Here is a 22724-nt window from a genome sequence, read left to right as displayed (position 1 = left end):
CTTTTCCTTTTTATGAAGGGTTTTTTAATGCCTGTGTTGATTCTGGAATAGTAGAAGGCTTCTCTTGTGAATCCAATCTTCTCAATGGCAAACCCTTGCAGAGCCTTTGCCAAGAGTTTATTTCACATATATTCAGTCCAGTTTTCTTTTCACATATGTGCAATAAGATCTTGGCAGGTGGTAAACAAAAGAGATGCAGCAAAGAAAAAAAGAGCTGTGCTTTTTATTGAAGTGGAAAGATACATTTTATGAAACAATCCTTTCATTGCAGTGAGTAATTAAAGCTAAAATAAATGAGATTTCATAAGAGATTGCATGGTAATTATGTAACTTTTAAGCAAAAGGAGTTGATGGTAGGTGTGTGAAAAACTGGGTTTTTCTTGGAAAAGTGCAGGATCATGTGGTGATGTACCAAACATCCCAGAGTGATTCCAGAGCCCAGATGTTTATCAGCCTCTCCTCAGGGTTCCTCAGTGGTGGAACTCCACGTTTGTCCAGAGGGACTGGGGGCTTGTGCATGGCCCACAGAGAATTTATGGCTGAGGAAAGAAAATTGTTCTTGTGGTTCCCTGGGAATTGTGAGAAAAATGAGCCTGAGCTGTTCCTGGATCAGGGGGAAAAAAAAATTTAATTATTTATATTATATATACATATACATATATATATATATATTCCCTGGGAATTGTGAGAAAAATGAGCCTGAGCTGTTCCTGGATCAGGGGGAAAAAAAAATTAATTATTTAATTATTTATATTATATATACATATATATATATATATATATATTCCCTGGGAATTGTGAGAAAAATGAGCCTGAGCTAGTCTTGGATCGGGGGGGGGGAAAAATAATTATTTAATTATTTATATTATATATACATAGATATATATATATATTCCCTGGGAATTGTGAGAAAAATGAGCCTGAGCTAGTCCTGGATCGGGGGGGAAAAAAAATTTTATTTATTTATATATATATATATATATGTGTGTGTGTGTGTGTGTGTATATCTATATATTTATATGTATATGTATATATGTCTGTGTGTGTATATATATATATATGTATTTTATAGATGTATAACTATATACATATTTTATATATATTAATATTTATATATATATATATCATATTATACCTGCCAGCTTCTCCTGAGAGCTGCTGAGGGGGAGGAGAAAACAGACTTGAAGGGCAACAATCTCTGCTAATTAGACAATTTTCCTGTTGTGTTGAATTCAAACTGAATCAAGTCAGGAGTGTCCCCAGAGCATTTATCTGACCCCCAGAGATATTCTGAGGTGATTTATTTTATAATTGGTGCAGTTTATCTCAGCATGGTGCTGAAAACACCAAATTTCTGGGTTTGGTCCCTGTGTGGGCCATTCACTTAAGGGTTGGATTGATGTTATTACAACTAAAATATACTTAAGAAATTTTAATCATATATCTACTTACTTACTTTCACAGAATAACCAAGATTATTTAAATTGATTTAAACACTTAATCCCACCAGATAACATGATAATTTCAGGGGAGAGGGGAAAAACTAGAAAGCAAGGAAAACCTAGTTTAAAAGTGAAAAAAGAAATCAAAACAAAACCAAATGTTGATCTTTATTCGCTGTGTGATAGTTCTAGTTCCAAACAGAAATGATGACATTGAAATTGTGATGCTGTGAGTTGGAGGCGCATTCTTTTGCCATATATTTCTATAATCCAGCAAAAGAGAGGTTATTTGGTTATTTTTTGATCCCCATCAGTTCCAGCATTGCAGAGTTCTGGGTGCTGGGGTGAAAATGCAGCCGTGCTTGGTTTGATGTGAGCACTCACATCTGACAGCACCACAGCAAAAATTTATGGTGAATTAAATATTTGGGTTCCTTTTAGCCCTAAATCTATATGGCAATCTATAATTGTAGCAAATAACAAGAATGTTTTTATAGGAGCCTGGTGCTAATCAAATATTAGCATGTGATTTGTGCTAATCAAATATTAATATGTGAGATTTTGGAGGTCTTTGCACAGAACTTGTGCCACGAGCCCTTTTTTCCAAGGGTTTTATTTCAAAAATCAGAATCAAAGAGTTGCCGAGGGCTGTGGCTCTCAAAAATGCTCATTTGAGCTTTCCTGTTGTGGTTATTGATAATAAAGTCAGGCTTTAAGGGAAGCTCTTTTCATGATTGTAACTCTAAAGTTCATTTATTCTTGCAGTTCTTTGCAAAGTGCAGGCAGATCCTGTTACCTGTATTGAATGTAGGTATCTGTGGTAACAATCAAATGCTGAAAAATGATAATTTCAAGATATTTATTTATATTATTATAAATAAAACTTATTTATTTCTCTTTATTGTCCTAAGGTGCAGTAACTTTGCAGTCCCATTGCATGGGCTGTGTTTTGAGTCATTTCAAACAATTTACATATTGGGAGATAACTTTACAACTTTACATAAATCCAGCTCTGTTTGGTTTGTTCTGTGGAAGGGAATTAGGGGAGATAACATCTGAAGTCTTTATGTGATGCTTGCAGTACAATTGTGTCTTTTTGAAGGATTAATTGGAGAAGTGAAGCCTCTGGGGGATTTCTCAATATCTATCAGGATTTTCACACGCAGGCATCTTGAACTCCTTGAAGTGACTCAATTCCAGTCAATATCTTCAGGTTATAAATTAGTTCCTAATTAACATGATGGGATTTTGACAGAAATTAATGAAGTCTTGAGAGCTCTTGCTTGTGTAGCAGCCTTTTCCCAGCTGTCCTCCAGAACTTCTGTAGGGAAAAGCAGAGAAATTCAAACTTGGCAAGAGTGCAGGTATTACAAAATTGGATTCCTAATTGCATTGTCTCACCCTTCAGCTCGGTGCTGAATTCACTCCATTCTCACATTCCCCTCTCCAAGGAGGAAGAAATACAAAAAAAAATGATACTTTCAGCAACTGGGACCCCAATATTCCAACTTGGCCTTCAGGTCACTGAGAAATGCTTTTTTTAGGGAAAACTGGCACATTTTGCTGCCTAGGAGAGAAAAGAAGTCGCTTTAGCAGTGAAGATGTAGGTGACAAATTCACTAAATTCACTTTGATATTTATCTTGGTTGTGCACGGTTGCTATGGAAAGGATTTGAAAAATCAATTTATAAAAACTCTGTTGGAAGTGGCTGAAATCTGTTTTTCTCCATTCAGCAATCAAATGTATTACAATTCTGATGCAGTAAAATATTCATCTTCGGATATTTTGGGGTTTTTGTGGGATAAAAATAGCACTAAGTGCAGATTTGGACAGTGCCTCTTGTATGCACTCAGCTCCTGCACTGTGCTACCACTGACATTGCTGCTGTTATTCCAAGGGAGGTTTTGTTGTTAATTCTTCAACCAAGCTGCTGCAGTTTCACGTCTGTAGAGCCTCCTATCACAATTTAAATAATTCAAATTTAAACGATTTAAATGTTACTGTCAATCTAGAAATGTCAGGCAAATAACCCAAACCTGAAAGCAGGAGATTGTCTCACCCTCTGCGTGGGGATTCAGCATTTGGGGTTGTTATTAAATTATTTAATTAATTTATTTAATTTAATTTATTTAATTGTTATTAAATATTTGGGGCAGAGGAGAGCAGGAAGGGTCTGGCTGATCATTCCCTGCTCCTGCACACAGCAGCAGCCCTGTCTCACTTCAGGGACAGTCACAGGGAAACAATTTGGGAAAACCAACCCAGCAAGGACAGGAACTGCAGAATAAACTCAGTGCAGCACTTGCAGTTCAGTTTGAAAACCTTTTGCAGATGCACCTGCCTGGAGTTCCCTGAGCAGCAGAAGTGGAGTAAATCCTTTCCTCTTCCTCCTCTTTCTCCTCTTCCTCCTCTTCCTCCTCTTCCTCCTCTTCCTCCTCTTCCTCCTCTTCCTCCTTTTCCTCCTTTTCCTCCTTTTCCTCCTCTTCTTCCTCTTCTTCCTCTTCTTCCTCCTCTTCCTCCTCTTCCTCCTCTTCCTCCTCTTCCTCCTCTTCCTCCTCTTCCTCCTCTTCCTCCTCTTCCTCCTCTTCCTCCTCCTCTTGGCTCCTCTTGGCTCCTTTTGGCTCCTTTTGGCTCCTCTTGGCTCCTCTTGGCTCCTCTTGCTCCTCTTCCTCTGTAGAAATTGAAATTCTGGAGAATTCAGGCATGTAAATAATGCAGGACAAAAAGAGCAAAACTACAAGGAATGCTGGAGGTCAGTTATTTAAAAATGTGTTCACTCTCAGAACTCTGGAGTGAAATCCTCAGCTCTGCTGAGGATTTGCTTCCATTTGATCTCTCCCCCCGTGCCCTCTGCAAATTTATCCGATCGTGCAGATGTGGCAAAAGGTTGCTGCCTTTTCTCTTTCTCCTAGAAGCCTTCAGCTGTCCTCCCAGCTCAGCTTCTGGTTCTGTCTGTGATTCTGAAAAACCTGGAAAACAGCAAATTGTTCTGGTATGTGGTGTCCTGAAAATAGAAGGGCATGGTGGTAAGCAGCACCATGGAATAAAGTCTCATTTTCCACTCTGATTAGTGCTCAGAATTTTAGAGAGTATTGGTAATAATACCCTCAGCATTGTTTTTTTTCCTTCTTGTTTTTCATTGGAGCAATAGAATTAATTTCTGGAAAAAAATAAATATCATAGCTTATCTTGAGGAGGATTCTTTCTCGAGGGGAAAACCTGGCTGAGTTCATGAACTCCTTCCAACGGCAGGATTAAGATCTTGCTGGGCCAGATTTATCAAAGACTTTATTCCATTAGTGAAGATGAGAAAGTGAGCGGTGTTTGAGTGCTGCTGAGTCTTCACAAGCTCCTGGGTTGAATGCTTGCAGGAACAGGAATGTTGGCTCATGAAATTGGGGAACATGTCAGTGCCTCTGCCAAGCAGCATCGCTGTGCATTTCAGCTGGAAAAGAAATGCCAGAGACTGGGATGAGTCTGGGAGCCTGCAAATAAATATTTGCATTGGCCATGTCTTTAAAATGCATTTCAATTGATTTTATTAAGGCTGGCATCCTTCCAGAACTGCTGAACAAACACTTTGGGATCGGATCCTTCATCGGCAAGACAAAGGCCAAAACTCTGGTTGACTTCAAAGGGAGCAGAATTGAGATCTCAGTCCCCAAAAGTCACAGAGGGATTTTTATCTCTGAGCAGGGGGCTCACGTGGGAGGCTTGGTTTGACAGGCAGGGATCAGGACCTGCAGGGATTTGATGATTCCACTCACTGCAGGCACGTGGAGCCCGTTTGAGCCTGGTTTTGAAGATGTTTCCTCTCTTTAGAAGCGTTGTTGAACAGTCAGGATGTAACAGCTTGCAAGGAAACTCCTTCAGTGATCCAGTTGTCCAAATTATTGCTTGTTTCAGTCTTTTTTAATCTGATTCTCCAGCTGGAGCTGGTGATGGTGGAACAGTGAATGTCCTACTTATTCTCCTTAATCTCCTGCTTATTCCCAAGGAATAACCACAGCAAGGTTGGCAGAGAAGGAAATACCTTGTATTGGGGAAAGAAATATCCTGAATTACGGAAGGAAATATCCTGAATTAGGGAAGGATATACCTTGAATTAGGGAAATATATACCTTGAATTAGGGAAGGAAATACCTTGAATTAGGGAAGGAAATACCTTGAGTTAGGGAAGGAAATATCCTGAATTAGGGAAGGAAATACCTTGAATTAGGGAAGGAAATACCTTGAGTTAGGGAAGGAAATATCCTGAATTAGGGAAGGAAATACCTTGTATTGGGGAAAGAAATATCCTGAATTAGGGAAGGAAATACCTTGAATTAGGGAAGGAAATACCTTGAATTAGGGAAGGAAATACCTTGAGTTAGGGGCACTGAGTAGCTGGAAAAGCAAAACAACTCTTGATGTAAAATATTTAGTGTCAAGGAAAAGTTGCAAAATTTGGGGTGGCTGGAGCTCACTCATTTGCTCTGAGACTTCCTCAGCCATCCCCTTTTTGCCTTTTAGGACTGGTGTTGGATTCTGTTGGGGTTTTATTCCTCCCAGGACATTTTCCCACTCCATTTCCAGTGCAAATCCCTCCAGGGAGGTTTGGGGGTGGAATTCAGCAGGGACTGGAGGGGATTGAGTGGTCAGGCCAAAATGAGGAGTGTGAGCTCCAGGGTTTGGTGGGGATTGGTGAATTTGGGCTGATTTGGTGGGAATTGGTGAATTTGGGCTGATTTGGTGGGGATTGGTGGATGGTTTGATGGAAACTGTTCTGCTGTTGATCATTGGGTGCTTCTCTTTTTCCAAGCAGTTTTCATTCATCTTGAGACTCTTGGCTGTAAAACATTTTCTGGAAAATTTTAGATAAAAAGCCTAAATAGAGCTTTTTCTTTTTTAATTTCCTCCTTCCACATTCTCCACATCTCCTTTCCCATCCTGTGTCTCACTTTCTCTTCTGAGTCTATGATGGCAGCTATCCCCATTTATAATTTTCTAATTTAAACATTAACATAAGGGGGTTTTTAATTGCACTGATTGAGATAATTATTTTTCCTTCTGCACATTGCTGTTCACTACTCAGTTAATACATGGAAGAAATTATTCGTATATGAATCATGGATTGAAGAGAAAATTTTCAAGAGTAAAGTCTATTATGAAACATTTAGGAGCAGTTTTAGCATTAGTAACAAAAGTCTCCCACACTGAACAACCTGCTTATTTTCTTGCATTTCAAAGCCAGAATATACAGATATTTGTGGGGAGGATGCGTGCAGCATCCCAAAACCCAACTCACAGGCAAAGATTTCTCCTTTTGATGGGTGGCTTCTTTCTAGTTCAACAAATAAACAAAAAATTAAAGAGTTTTCCTTTGAGCCAGAGATGGGGATTTCATTCAGCTGTGGAGACAGCTGATGTGCCTTGGGGCAAAATATGGCAAGAAACAGATGGCCATAAAAGGAGAAGCACAGGGGAATAAAATAATTGAAAATTCCAAGCAAGAGTTTATAAATACAATCTGTGCAAGCTTACTGTACATAAACAGAAAGGCAAGGTAAGAATCCTGCGTGCCATGGAGAATCTTAAAGGGATTAAAACCCAGGGAACAGCTGGGTTTGCATTCCCAGGCTGGGTTTGGGGAATTTTACCATGTTCCATGGGGATATGCACATCATGCAAATAAAAAATACTTTATTTAGAATTGAATCTTACCTGCATTTGTCTGCAGGATGTTTTGACTGTTTGTTAGAGTGTTTTCTGCTCATAAAAATTAATAACAGCGTGAGTCAAAAGATTTAAAAGTTCAAATTGGCATTGCTGTGTCGTGAACTCCCTTTGAATTTTGCAAATTCCTCAAACACATTCTCTATAATGTCTGCAATTATAAATATTTCCTCTTAGGCAGGGGAATAATTCTTCAGGATTAAATAAGTGACTGTTCAGACTTTCTATTCTGGCTTTTGGTGAACATTTGCATGTGTCCAACCCAGGCCATTTTATGATTCTCTGATCTTGATCATGATTTTAATTATTATATTTGAAAAGTCTTATTTGGGTGTAATTTGGACATCCCTGTGGGTCCCTTTTAACTTGGAGTATTCTGTGATTCTTGAGTGCTGTGACTGTGTGTCTGTCTGTCCCAAATCCTAATTTATTGCTGTCAAAAAGGAATTCTCCTCCCGAAAATGAACTTTCGTTCACTCACTGAGGGGGGGAAAAAAATCCCCTCCTTACCTTCAGTGTGTAAGTCAGCATAAAACATTGCATTTTGGCTTCCTGTCAAGAAATCCCTTCATTTCTGGGTTGGTTGTTTGTTCTCAGTGCCTCTGAGGGAGGCAGGCCCTGATGAAAGGAGCGTGACCAAGGCGCAGAACCGCGGCAGGGACGTCGCTTCGTTTTTTATCTCCTAAGAATAATTACAACCAGTAATTGCCAGAGCAGCTCTTCCAGCCTGGTGAACTCAGAGAAGGTTAAAAATACGGCCTGGGCTTCAGCCAGGGAGGAGAATCCTGTTGGTGCTTGCCCAGGATGAGGCTCAGAGCTCTGTCCTGCCCCTTCCCCTGCTCCCCTCGCAGCCACGAGCGCTCGGTCGTGTTGGCACTGGAGCTCTCCTGCTTTGAGAAAAGCACTTTTATATTGCTGAGACACAGCCCGGGGCCAAAACAGACAAAGCAATTTTGGAGGGACGAGGTTCAGCAGGAGGCTGGAATTCCCATAGTGCAGCCCTTTGGGAGCTGGAGTGTGGAGCAGGTTTTTAGCACAGGGATAAAAACTAAAATCTGCCCTGCGTGGTCAGCTGAGCTCCACTGAGCTCGTGGCCTGAACACAACTGTGGTCTGGTTAGAGCTGTCAGAATGAACCCATCTCCTTTGGTCTGTTCTTAAACTTCAAAAATCACAATATTCCCATAGATCGCAGTATTTAAAACTCATTTATTTTGTTTACTCTTGTTCCTTAACTTCAAAAATCATAATATTCCCATAGATCTCAGTATTTAAAACTCACTTACTTTGTTTAATCTGGTTCCTTAACTTGAATAATCATAATATTCCCATAGATCCCAATATTTGAGATTTACTTATTTTTGTTTAATATGGTTCTTAAACTTTAAACATCATAATGTTCCCATATATCACAATATTTTAAACTCATTTATTTTGTTTAATCTGGTTCCTAAACTTCAAAAATCATAATATTCCCCTAGTATTTAGTATTCCCAGTATTTAAAACTCACTTATTTTGTTTAATCCAAGTCTTAAACTTCAAAAGTCGTAATATCCCCTAGATCCAGTATTTAAAACTCACTCACTTTGTTTAATCCGAGTCCTAAACTTTAAAAATCATACTATTCCCATATATCCCAATATTTGAGATTCACTTATTTTGTTTAATCCAGTTCTTAAACTTAAAAAAATCATAATATTCCCATAGATCCCAGTATTTAAAACTCACTTATTTTGTTTAATCTGGTTCTTCAAGGTTCATAATATTCCCGTATATCCCAATATTTGAGTTTCACACATTTTGTTTCATCTGGTTCTTAAACTCCAAAAATCATAATAGTCCCAAATATCCCAATATTTGAGATTCACTTATTTTGTTTAATCTGGTTTCTAAATTTCAAAAATGATAATATTCCCATATATCCCAATATTTCTCAGAGATGCTGGTCCACATCATTGCTTTGACCCTTCCAGAGGGAAAATTAATTCTTCAGGCCAGTGTGCCACCAGTTCAGTTCAGCAGGTGACTTCACTGTCCAGGAGGATCTTTGGGAGGCACTGAAATTTTTTATCTCCAATTTTCTCTTTTATTGAGCCCCATGTGGCACCATCCCCGCAGTTTTTCTCTCCAGGGTTTTACCCATGTTTTGTACAAAGGATTTTTTCCTTCCAGCACCTCTTTGTCCTCTGTGTTCAGTCTCCACAAGCTCGGCCAGGTTTTGATCTGTGCATCTTGTGCCTAAACTCTCAGCTTGTCTTAAAAATGATTTTCTTTTATTTCAGTCTCCTCTTGAACTCTTCCCCAGTGCTGACACCTTCCTTCTGCAGGATGTTTCCATCTGCAGTGATTTGAGAGCCCAGCCAATAAATTTTTCATCCCAGTTTCTATGAAACACGTCTAATAAATCTCCTTAAACTCATTTTTCAGAGAGCTGTCACCAATAATCAGACAGCCTAACCACATTTGTCCTTCAGTCTCACTGCTGCGTGATTTCATCAGTTCAGGTGCTGCCCCTTCTGGAGATGCTGCTAATTTCCTGTTTTTATGGATTGTAAATCAAAGTGACACCACTGTTTTCTCAGAGTAACAAAAATTCCCTTTATTAATGTAATTGGGCCATGGTGAGTAAGTCAAGGGGCTCCGTTGTGTCCCATTATCCTTTGAGTCCTGTTACAAACATGAAGAAATCCAAGATTTATCCCATTCCCCACTGTTTTTTAGCAACCCTTGACTCACTGCTTAATTTTCCAGAAGTTTTTATGGCACTTTTTATCTTTGCCTGAACTTTTCTAATCATAACTCATTACTTGTTCTGCCTTTGGATGATTTGTTAGGGTTTGAATTCTTCCTTCGTGTTAGCAGCAGCAGTTAAAATTCAAATTCCCCCCAATGAAACAATGGGATGTGCCTGCCCAGCTTGGGCTCCACATGAATTTCATTTCTCCTTGGTGTGGGAAGAGTTTTGGAGATAAATCCCTTTTTGATTGGCTGCCCTAAATAAAGCAAACAGCAATTGTCTCTAAACTGATGGCACTGATGTTATCACTGCCCCAGATTAGAACTTGGAGACACTGATGGAGAGAAATAATTTCTTTTATTGAACCTGATCTTTTTAGGGTTTTTGCTTGTGTAAAATAAATCCTCCTCAGTTCTTTAACAAGACATGAAGCCTAGACGTAGTTTTGTGTTCAGAAGGGATGAAGTTTAAAGTAAGTTTATACTATTTATTAAATATATCTTTATGTATTAATTAAGAATTTGGTAAAATTATTTTTATCATGTACAAGGCTTACAATTCTCCAGAATACAAAATTAAGCTGAAGGGAAGAGTGGATATTTCTATATAAATGTACAAACTCCAGCAGAATCAATCCACCTTTGGGTCATACCATGCTCCCAATGAGACACAGAGACCCAAACCAGTAAGATTTGTGTGCTAATTTATATATTTATATATTTATATATTATACATTATTTGGTTTGATGTTTTGCTGGCTGTGGGACACTAACCCAGCTTTGTGGGGCAGGAAGAGCTTTTGGCTGGTTTGGAACAGGGATTAGAAACCTTGCTAGAATATTCTAGAAAGAATCCTGCTGGCTGCTCCATCCTTTTGGAAATTAGGACACCAGTTGGAATTCCTGTCCCAGTTTGATCCGTGGCTCCCAGTGCTGTCCTCAGCTGGCACTGCAGCTCATACTGGAGATTTCTCCAAACCATTCCTAAATTCCTGAATTCCAGACATCCCTGGCAGTGCTGGGGATTTGTAGGGAAATATCCACTCTTCCCTTCAGCTTAATTTTGCGTTCTGGAGAATTTTAAGCTTTGCACATGATACAAATAATTTATTTTACCAAATTCTTAATTAATACATAAAAATACATTTAGTAAATAGTTTAAACTTACTTTAAACTTCATCACCTCTGAACCAAAAACTATGTCGAGGCTTCATGTCTTGTTAAAGAACTGAGGAGGATTTATTTTGCACAAGCAAAATACCCTGAAAATCAGGTTCAGTGACAGAAATTATTTCTCTCTGGCAAAGTCTCCAAGCCCCACTGCTCATCTGAGAGCTCCTGGTCACAGCTGCCTCCTGTGTCACCAGCTGTGTGACCAACCTGGCCAGGGGGGAGTTCTTGGGTGGGGAAAAAAGGGTGGAAAAAGAACTTTGGAGGAAAAAGAAATTTGGTGTGGAAAGAGGCAGAGCAGAAGTGTTGTAACACCTTTCCCTGGGCAGACAGGACTGAACAGACCCTGTCTGCTCCCAGCAATTCAGGACTTGGCCAGGGTGTGCAGGGCCCCGTGCAGGTTCCAGCCTGTTCCAGCTGGGAGAGGAGTTCCTCACTTTGTGCACAGATATTGGAGCTGTTCACCGTCTCTTCCTTTCGGGGTTTGCTCAAAAACTTTAATTTTTCAAGGAACATCTTAGTCTTCCCTTCCAGCCTCTGGATTCCTGGATTCCCTGGAAGCTTCAGTCTTCCCTTCCAGCCTCTGGATTCCTGGATTCCCTGGAATCTGAAATAAATATATCTGAATCTTAAATAAAGAGCTCTGTACAGCCCTGCTTTAGGTGAGAATAAAGTCAGAAAATCCAGGGCTGTTTGTTCATGACCACAGCAGTTTTCTGTCACCATAGCTCACACAAAGACCCTGAGAACTCTGCTCACGTTCCTGTTTTCTCTGGAGACTCCTGAGTGGGGGTCTCAGCTCTGCAGTGACATCCCCACGTGCAGGTGGAGGTGTGATGGCAGCTTTTTGCATAATTAATCAGAGAAGGAGCAGGGGAATCACTAATTAGAGGTCAGACAGAAACAAATGAGGTTTTTCATGCTGGGTGGGGCGATCACCTGGCACTGAGGCTGTGGTTTGGGGGCAATCCCTGCTGAGCTGGAGCATCCCTCACCTCTGGGGAAGGCTCAGACAAGCTGGACACACACAGGGAATTCTGACAGGGGCTCCGTGCTCTCCTGGCCTCGTTCTTTGGTAATTGGAGTTTTCTGGAGCATCCCTCACCTCTGGGTAAGGCTCAGACAAGCTGGACACACACAGGGAATTATGACAGGGGCTCCATGCTCTCCTGGCCCTCATTCTTTGGTAATTGGAGTTTTCTGGAGCATCCCTCACCTCTGGGGAAGGCTCAGACAAGCTGGACACACACAGGGAATTCTGACAGGGGCTCCGTGCTCTGCTGGCCTTGTTCTTTGGTAATTGGAGTTTTCTGAGCATCCCTCACCTCTGGGGAAGGCTCAGACAAGCTGGACACACACAGGGAATTCTGACAGGGGCTCCGTGCTCTGCTGGCCTTGTTCTTTGGTAACTGGAGAAGTTTTCTGGAGCATCCCTCACCTCTGGGGAAGGCTCACCAGATGGACACACACAGGGAATTCTGACAAGGGCTCCGTGCTCTCCTGGCCCTCATTTTTTGGTAATTGGAGAAGTTTTCTGAGCATCCCTCACCTCTGGGGAAGGCTCAGACCAGCTGGACACACACAGGGAATTCTGACAGGGGCTCCATGCTCTGCTGGCCTCGTTCTTTGGTAACTGGAGAAGTTTTCTGAAGCGAGTCTCAAGTCCTGACTTCTCTTTATCCCAGAAAATGAAGCGTGCAGATGCAAAGCTGAGATAGGATTGTTGAAGGCTGGGTGGATTTTAGCCCCTCAGCGTTGCTGATTGATGTTGTGGAAGTTTTTGTGGGTGTTGTTGGGGTTTTGATGGGGCTGCACAAAGGGACCCAGGAGTTTCCATGAGCAGTTCCTTCCTCACGTCACCACCGTGGCTCTGAGGGATGTTCAGGTATCAGATCAGTAGGAAATGAGTGCACCACACCAGGACAGCTTTGTTTAGTCCTTCAGGGACCTTCTGAACTAGAAAACAGCTCCTTGACTTTCAAAACAAGAATTACAAAGCATGGGTTTGTACTGATTATAGGTTATTTATTTATTAAAATAATTAGCAGGTATTTGGTTCAATGTTTCAATTTGCAGTTTAGGTTTTTCAGCTAAAGTGGAGCTTCACTGCAGAGAGGTGAACAGCACATGAAAAACAAATGCCACCCCTCTTTCCCATAGGAATCCCCACTCTGCCACCAAGAAATAAGCTTTAAAATAAAAAAGATTCACTTAGGATGCTAAACCCACGGGAGGATTAAATTGTTCATGACAAATATGGCTAATTTATCTGAGTAACATCATAAGCTTAATTTGTTTAATGACTTGGGTTATTGATAGTTTGTCTTAGAGGAGGTAGAACTTGCTTTTTCAAAGGAGGCTTTTCCTTGAGGTGAATTATATGTGAGCAGGAAGATCCTTAAAGCTTGCTTTATCTTAAAGAGGGCACTGATAGAGCTCTGATTTATAAAAATCACCACTGTAAACAAGATTATTCTCTCCCTTCTAACTCTGTGTGTCTGCAATAATTTATCAAGATTGCCTGTGCCAGGTATTGGTGACTACAAAATTTTATCTGTGGAAGAAACAGCTCATGACTTTAAAAATGAGGGAAAACTTTGCCTGATCTTCACAATGCAACTAAACTATATTAAATGTTGTGCAGAGGGGCAAAGAGGAATGTCTCAAATTCAGATTTAGCTCATTAGAAAATATCTTTGGCTACCCATAATAAAAAATAAAATGGGAAAAACCAGCCATCCCTGATGTGAAGGAAATCAGAACCTCAGGGTTTAGTTGCAATATAAAAATTGTATACAGTTCTGAGGACAAAGAACTCCTTCAGTAGAATAATGATGCTTTTATTTATCACACCAGAAGAGAAATATCAGAGGTACAAAACATCTCTTTAAATGAATTTTATGCTAAAGCAGTAGCACTCGAGAGGTTGATGCAGGAGAGGGGGTCTGAAAATGCCTCCATCAGGAGCCTGGGGAAACATTGCTGTGTTCCAGGAATGAAAAACATCAGTACAGCAAGAGGGCGCCCACTTTGTCACTGCAGCTCCTGCAAAAATCTGAATTAAACACGGTTTGATAGCTGGGACACGACTCCTTGCAGACAATGTGTTAGGCCAGCAGATGTTGAAATTCTGTGGTCAGAAAATCAAAAGCAATTTCGAAAGGGCTTGCAGAATCCAGATCCCTGCGAGACCCTCCAGGCCCAAAATCTCGACACGGTCTCATCCAAATTCTTGTTTGCTCAGTTGTTCCTGCATTAACTGAAGTGTTACAGGAATAAATCTGACACTTGGACAAGTTTTCAGCTGGCTCTGGGTGGGACATACGGTTTTAAATCAGTACATAAGTTTTTGAGTGAAGTTGAGAGTGCCTCTGTTGTTTATTGTTAATTTATTGTTAATTTATTGTTGATTTATTGTTAATTTATTGTTAATTTATTGCATGCCTAGCACATGTTTCCAGAGGAAGGCAAGGGGCTTGCAGAGGTCTCTCACTGCTGAGGCACCTTCTGCTTTTTCAGGTTTTTCTGTCCATCTCAAACCAAACCAAACCAGAAACCTGATCTGCCTGTTCTGTTTCTAGAACACCACTGCCTTACCTTTAATTACTGATTTTTTTTCCTCTTTGTGCTTTTATACCAGCACTTGTAATTTTCTGGGTAATATTTATTTTGATAAACCTGATGGGAAAAGTGACAGGATGAACCAGGTGGGAAACTGGCAGCCAATATTTTAATACAAATGGATTTATCTTCCCTGAGTTTCTGAAGTATATAACATGAAATAAATCTGATAATCCAGTATCCTCTGAGCAGTTAACACTGCAAACCGTGTTCTTTTGTCCCCTCAATTTAAATTTGCAGAAATTATTTTAGTTTCTAACTGTATGAAGAGGAGTAAAAGAGGAGAGAGGAGAAAGTTTTTCTTCTTGCTGCCTCCTCCACAAGATAGAAATGTTGTGTATACACCATGTGTATCTCCATGGAAGCAGTGATGAGATTAGTGAGGTCACTGGATAAATCCAAGTTTTAATGAATTAATATTTTGATTGCATTTCAAGTTTTCTGTTGCTGATGTGTTAGAGCCAGTGCATGAGAGGAAGTCTGGTTCTACTAAAGCTGTGCACAAAATTCACATGTACAATGACATAAGTGCATGTGGGACATGTGTTCATTTTTTCTGCCAAAAGTTATTTTCTGATAATGGGAATTGAGCTGAACAGGATCCCTGTTGGTGGGCTTGGAATTATTTAATTATTCTATTATAATAATAATTATAATTATAATTAATTCTATTAATTACAGAATAATGCATGTTTTGTTTGTGTTTGCCAGCTCCACTTTGTGAGGATGGAGCGATCAAACATGAAAATGCTGAAGCCTGGCTCATACCTGGGTTAGGTGGCCTTGCAATAATACTTTTTATTGTTATAAATAAATCTCTGTCTCATCTGAAAATGATCTGTGCTCTTTAGTCAGTCACTGAAGCCTCAAGGATTTCTATGATTTTTTTTCCCCTTGTAGAATTCGGGAGGTTTTTGAAAAGATGATTTTCCCAGCTCTCAGGGACAGTCCCTTCATGATCTGGTTTGCAAATGTCAGTCCAGGTTCCCTCTCCCACCCAACCCCCCTGATTCCATGGAGAGTGGGGGATTGTCCCTGCCCTCACCAATGTGTGCCCTGCCTGGCCAGCAGCCAGAATTTCTTAGGAATAAATGAGAATTATCCAGTTTTAGGTGAGCAGAACTGTAGAATTCAGCATCTTTGAGCTGTTGGACTTGTGCTGGTCTTGCTCTGTCAGGGACTGTAAAGAATTGTTGTGAGGATGATGATGGTGAGGATGATGATGATGATAAAAGAAGATATTTATGGGTATATGGTGGCTAATTTAACCAAGATGATCCTTGCTTCAAGAGCTGATTTCATCTCACGTTTGGATGTAAAAACAGAGGAGCAGGGTTCTTGGAGAGGCTGTGAAATCTCAGAAATGTTTAAAACTCCCCCTGGAGCTGGGGGCTGATTGGAGCCTGAACCCCCTGGGGCTGTTGGCCCTGCTTTGGGTGAAGGATGAACAAAATGATTCCCAGAGGAGTCTCTGGGGCTCAGGGATTCTGTGCCCCCGTGGTGGAGCATGAGTGTCCCAGTCCCATCTTTTCCAGTCCCTTGGTTGTTTCTGGATTGTTTATTCCTGCAGATCAGCGGTGGAGTTGAGCTGCTGCTCATTTTTAACCACTCACCACCCCCTGTTTGGTTGTTGTGACCTGAAAGCTCATTTTTGACAGCAGTTCTGCATCACCTGGGGGTTAGAAAGGTGCAGTGGGATGTGGCAAATGATGGATTTACAGCGAAACAAATAAAATCTGGGCAGTTGGAGTGACACAGACTCGGGTGTAGGAATGGTTTCATTATTCTGACATCCATTTACGAATCCAATCCACATTTCCTCTTCAAGCCTTGAAAGCAAATTTGCTTTTCTCTCTGTGTTATCAATTTTTTTGCAGGATTTACAAATGTGCTGAATATAAACTGACAGTTTTATTTTTAATGTAAAACCTGGGCACATCAAAGGGGCAAGGTGACAGAAGCATTCAAATATACACCATGATACACTACAGTGTTTTATTTTCATTTCAATCCAAGGCTTTCTGTCAGATTAAATCATTCCTGTGACAGAATTTCCATTAATTGTGGCTTCCTTCAAGCACACGTTCTCCTTGGAAAGCTGCCTGTTGGTGGTAGTAAAATGAAGTTGAAAATCCCCCACAAAACAGAATAATGGCACTCACCAACCATTCTTCAATGGGGGTGTGTTTATTTCTTTTCCCACTTGTTTGCAGGGTTTAGGAGCCTGAAGAAAAGGCTGAGTAGTAAAAGTCTCCTCTCAGAGGCTTTGCAGCAGCTCCAGTGCTGTGCCCTGAAAAATTCCCTTCCACACACAGAGAAATTGGGTTTGTGTTTGCTGCTGCTGTGCCTTGGGACCTTTTTCCCCTCATAAACCAAGAAACAATGGGAGGAAATCTGTCTGAGGCATTTTTATACCAGAAAACCCCTCGTGTGCCTTTTTTGTTTGTTTCTTTTTTGGGTATTGTTTCGTTGATTGTTAGTGGTGACCAAAAAAATCCTTTTTGGGAATGTTTTCATCTCATTTTCTGGTGAATACCTGGGAAAACTGCTCCAAACCCAGAAGGGATTAATTACAGCTTGGTGCTACTGTTTGTGTATCTGCTTGGAACTGGAGACACTAAAAAGACTTCCCAGCTAAATGTTTATTTGTAAATAAATATTTTCTCTGTTGTTTACTTGCCTTTTTCTGTGTTGCTCTTAAAAATAGCTTTCCAAATCCTTCAGATGCCAGTTCTACAAGATATTTAGGCTTGGAGCTCCCTTCCAACCCAAACCATTTTGTGCTTTTAAGCATTGTGCATGTATTTAAAGAAATTTTGTACAAGAGGAGCTTGTAGAGGAGTTGCTGTTTGTTGAGATTGAAATGAGAATTCCCCATCACCCTGACCTCACAAGCTGTGGCAATTCAGAATTTTGGAAAGGCTGTAAGGGCAAAATAAGCAGCAGTCAGGGCCACCAGCACTGAAAAAAACCCCAAAAACCAAACAAAAAATGGTATTAGGTTGATGGATTTGATTTTGTTGCAGGATAGTGAAGGGAAGGCTGTGGGGCAGACACAGAAAAAGTGAATTTGTGGAGGTACAAGGGGTGCCAGGGCTTTGTCAGCCAGGTCAGCAAGCTGGGATAGTTACCTGGAGAAATTATCCACCCCTTTCTGCACCTGCTGCCCAAATAAAGCAGCTTGAAGAAAGAAATGCAGTTTTTACAATCTTTGATTCTTTTTTTTAGGTAAATTTCCCTGTGTGTGTTTAAGTTTGGAAGCTGTGTGTCAGATACCTGATAGTTAATTATTCAGATTATGGCCTGATTCTGGGTAGGGTTGAATTAGAGGAAATTAAAAGGTAGTTTTGAAAAAGAAAAAGAGGGAGAATGAGTGGAGGAGGAGGCCTTGCCCTGGGGGCACCAGTGGATCCTTGGTGGAGGGCATCCTCCAGCTGCAGGCACCATAGGAGAGGTCACAAAATGGGAAAATGATGAAGATTGGGAGGGTGAGCACCAATTTTGGAGCTGTTTTGGAGGCTCAGTTTGCAGGTACCAGCTGTTAATGTGGTTGGGAGGAAATGCAAACCTCTCAGTGCCACTGGATTGATTCAATGCACAATCTGGAGCTGGGGAAAATCAGCCAGAGGGAATCTGTGGGCTTGCCCCCCTCACTCTTCCTATTATTGACCAAAATAAGAGTTGGACTCGCACAAAAACAAGTGTGGGAATGCTGCTGTTCTGCTGAACAATCTGCATGTGAAATGGAGCAGCTCTCCGAAGCAGCTCGACCATAAAAGCAGGTTCTGGAAGGACAGGTGCCTTGGGATAATCTGAATTATCTGCCAGGTCTGTGCAGGCTGGGTGGGGCTTCTCAGGATTGCTTTTCCCTGAGATTCTCCTCTGGGTTGCTGTTCCCAGAGGTAATCAGGTTTTCAGGCTTCTCTTTGCCCTGGGTGTTTCACACCAGAGGCAGAGACGACAAGCTGAGTCCCCAGTGCACATTTCCAAGGTTGTTTATTCTTCATTATCTCAGTTCTGTCTCAGCTCTGCCAGGCCTCCCTGGCAGGGTCCCTGATCTCAGTTCTGTCTCAGCTCTGCAGGGCGTCCCCAGCAGAGCAGGACTGGGCGGGTCAGAGAGCCCCACACCTTATGTACAGTACCCCTGACCCAACCACTGTCCACAATGAACTTTTTATTTACAAAATCTTACCAATACTTACTACCTATGCTAACATGTCAGTTCTACTCTAAACCAATCTCTAAAATCCAACTCAGCACAAGATGGGGGACGAGAACAAGAACAAGGAGCGCAGGGGCCACTCCCCAGTTCCTCCATCTTGTCTCTTCAGACCCATATACTAAAAATCCTAGATTCTACATTTACATTCTATGATAAACTAAATACTGCTTATTTTGAATTCTCTCAGCTTGTGATTCTTCATATAATGTGGGCATTCACTGCCATGGCAGGGATCAGAGGCAGTGCCCTCCTGGGCTCTGTGTGAGGCTGCCTGAGCCCCTTGGACAGATCCCAGACCCCCCTGTCCGGTCTCCAAACCCTCCAGGGTGGCCAGAGGGATGTTCTAGACTCCAACAGGGGCTGACAGCTCCTTCATCACCTGCCCATTCTCCTGTGCCTGGGTTTGCCTGGCCCAGGGGTGCTGCAGGGCAGAGGAGACGTGAAAAACTCCAAACTCCCAGCTTGGTGTGGAAATCAGGCCCTTTGGACAGGCATTTCACACATTGGCTTTATTGGCTTTCTGTGTTTTATTTCCTCTCCTAAAAGGTTCAGTCTTTGGAAGTAATCCCCAGAGTTTGCACAGTCATCATCTAATTTAGTGTAAATGTCATTTTTTGAAAACATCTATTGCTCTTAGTGAGGAGCCTGTGATAATTCAGCTGTCAGTATTTCACACAGCTTCCTTTGCACAGTCCCATGGAGCTTGTTTTCTTGAAGGTAACTTGCAATTGTTAATTCTGTATTGAATTTTTTCCCTTTTGTTTTGTGTTTCCCTCTCCCTTCTGCGTGCACTTTGTTAAGGTACCACCACTTTGTTCTTTATAAACCTTTGTAAATTGGACACAAAATGCTGTGCTGAGATTTTGGAAGTGTCCAAAGTTGGATTTGGGGTTTTTGGGGTAGTGGAAGGTGTCCCTGCCCATGGAATAAAATGAGCTGTAAATCCCTTTCAACCCAAGCCATTCGATGGTTTGAAGGTTCTGACTGCTCTGAGATTGCATGAAGTGGAAACTGCCTTATAAAAATCTCTGTTCTCCTGGAAAAAAAATACTTTCCAAACATCTAAAAATCATCCTCCTCAGTCCAGGGTGTTTGAGTGGTGGTTAAATACCTGGGCACTTCATGCTCAGTGTTTTTGGGAGTATTTTTTGTTAAAAGCTCCCTAGAAAAGAGGTAAGAGGACAGGAGAGGGTTTAGATAGGAGAGTTTCCTTGGCAGGGCTGCAGGCTGTGGGCTTTGTTTCCAGGCTCTGCACTCAGGATTTCTGCTTTTCCCTGCCTTGAATCATCCCCTGAACTCTATTTCAGGATTTGGGGGTTGTATTTATGTTCCACATCCTCGGCCCTGGCTGCCGAGCTGGTGTTTGCCTTGGCAAGCTCCGAGCTGCTCATCCAGGCCGGGATCAGAACTCTTTTTTTTTTTCCTTTTGTAAACAAACTGTTCCTGCAGCATTTTCCAGAAGGATTCACGCCACCATTTTGTGCCACTTCTAGGAATGGAGAAAATCCTGCCCTGCAGAGTTTTCCCTTTGCACAGCTCGTAGCACTGCAGAGAAATGTTGGATTTTATGTCTTTCCCTAGGTTGGGTTCAAAGAGCTTTTTTCAGACCATTTTTAAATTCCAGCAGCAGTCAGTTTTTTTTTCCTGTGAGTTTATTAAAGTTTATTTTATTAAAGCTATAGGTCAATAGGCATTGTTGGCTGTCTAGAAAAGGGGTTATTTGTATTTTTTATTTGTCTGCCCAGTGCAGTGAGCACAGTGGCCCATTGTCCCAGGCACTGTGTGCCTGTAAAACTCTGCTGTGCCCTGAACAATTTACAGCCTGAAGAACTGTAAATTGGGGGGGCTGATATATTTTAGGATGTAAAATGAGAGAATAACTCAGCTGCCACTTGATGCCAACACACAAAGTTGTGTTTTGGAGCAGAGGAAATGGATTTTATTTCCCCCGGGACACAGAAATGGTGCTGCTCCTTGGGGCAGGTCATGGCCAGTGAGGGATTTCTGGGGGTTTTGTGCTCTGAAAAAATGACATTTCTGTGCTCCTCATCCAGCCCATGTGTCATTGTCATTGTCACCTGCAGCACCCCACGAGTGTTGCAGGTAATTCATGTTTGAAATGCTCCCATCACAGACACAGTTTTGTGTATTATACACTTGGTGTTATTGGTATTAAATCCAATTATTTGCATTAAATCTCAGCTGAGTGCCCATGGTAGTGCTGAGTTTAAACCCTGCCAGGTGGAAGGAGGGGCTTTGCCATGAGCTGAACCTCTAAAACATCAGGAAAAGCAGTTTAGGAGCATCCCTGTTTCTCAGGAAGAAAAAGCTCAGAGGATATATTGAGAATATCCTCCCAAAGAGCTCTGCAGATCCCTGGCCTGAATTTCTACCACTCCACCTCAGTGTGTTCACAAGGACACCTCAATATTCTGTGAAAATATTCAATAAATATTCAATAAAATTCACTTTTTCCCCACTCTGTAACACTTACAAAGGCAAGTCAGAAAATAAAAGTACAATTATGTTATACTGCAGAAAAACATGGTTCAGTTTCATTCTAAGCAGTAGAAAGGTACAAATTTCCATATAATTCTTGTCCTTAAGCTGCTGTTTATGAGTTCTAATATTGAAGTGTGAAATGACCAGTTAATTCTTCATGAATGTCTAGAAATTGTTTAAAATAAGCTAGAAATTTATTAAAATAAGCTGTTTATTAGGAGTGATTACTCAGGTGAAGTGTTTGAGTCAGCAAACCAGCCCAAATGCCTGGCTTTGATCTGAGCCTCACTCTAAATGACAATAAATAGCAAATATCCAAATTTATTTATTATCTGTAAATGGTAATAAATACCAAATAGCCAAAGTGACAAATGCTGAAAAGTAAATGTTAAAAATACTCCAAGATGACAGATAATTATTGGCGTGTAGGTTGTTAACACAAGAGAAAAATACTGAATTTTCTGTAAAGCTCCATTGATGCTAGTCAACAGTTCATAAAATGCTATTTATTATTCCTTTTAAGCAGCAATGTGAATTTTTAAGGGTGTTTTAAGAGCATATTTCAGCTCCACGAGCTAAAATTGCCTTTTTTTGTTGCAGATCTGGGACATGAGTGACGATGAGACCGTTTGAACTCGGGTGCTGAGGAGGAGGAGGATGCTCCTGCTGCAGCCCTGCCTTTTATCTCTGCTCGAGGAGTTAATGATTGCTCACCCTCCTGACTGCTGCAAAAACAAACAAACAGAGCCCACGTTTGCCAGGAATAACTTCATTTCACTCTCTTATGGACAGAACTGGCCATGTTTTCATTTTTATTGTGTAAATAACTGGAGCAATGTGCTTATATTTAAACCTGATCTCTCTCTTTTTTTTTGGTTTTGTTTCTGGGGTTTTTTTAAGTTTCTAAATATGGCTTACATATAAAAATGCTGCTTAAGTCAATTTGGGTGGTTTGTTTGGGCCAGGGTTTATTTTGCTGTCAGTGGTCATTTCCAAGCAGCATTTCTGAATGGCTTTTTTCATCTCTCTCACATTTGGGGCACTTTAATTGGAATTGGTGCAGATGGATCATTTTCTGCTCCTGGGAGTTAAATGTGATGTTTAAAGGTGGGCAGGAGTGAGTGAGGACTGGAGCTGCTGCCTGCACCACAGGAATTATTTACAAACATGAACTTCAGTGCAGCTGTTCTGGATGTGTCCATGGAATTGTTACTCCCTGCAAAATTCCCATCTTTTCATGCTGTGGAAACAAAGTGCTTTGACTGATTTTCACCCAGGAAAGACCAAAATGCATTTTTATCATGATCAGGCTCCC

At 41.1% G+C, this 22724-nt stretch overlaps 1 protein-coding gene across 4 annotated transcripts in view; it reads left to right on the top strand.

The window, feature by feature from the left end:
* Positions 1 to 22351, top strand: part of ATG7 (autophagy related 7) — a 72731-nt gene extending 50380 nt beyond the window's left edge. For all 4 annotated transcript variants that reach the window (XM_063411511.1, XM_063411512.1, XM_063411513.1 and 1 more), the window contains one exon: positions 22010 to 22351. In XM_063411511.1, the coding sequence (XP_063267581.1) occupies positions 22010 to 22026 (17 nt within the window). In that variant the 3' untranslated portion in view covers positions 22027 to 22351. The remainder of the gene's footprint in view (positions 1 to 22009) is intronic.
* The last annotated feature ends 373 nt before the right edge of the window (positions 22352 to 22724 follow it).

This window comes from Prinia subflava, chromosome 14, assembly GCF_021018805.1.
Source record: "Prinia subflava isolate CZ2003 ecotype Zambia chromosome 14, Cam_Psub_1.2, whole genome shotgun sequence".
In the NCBI taxonomy this organism is placed as follows: domain Eukaryota; kingdom Metazoa; phylum Chordata; class Aves; order Passeriformes; family Cisticolidae; genus Prinia; species Prinia subflava.
The sequence above is the reverse complement of the archived record's forward strand: the minus strand, read 5'-3'. Positions and strand labels throughout refer to the sequence as shown.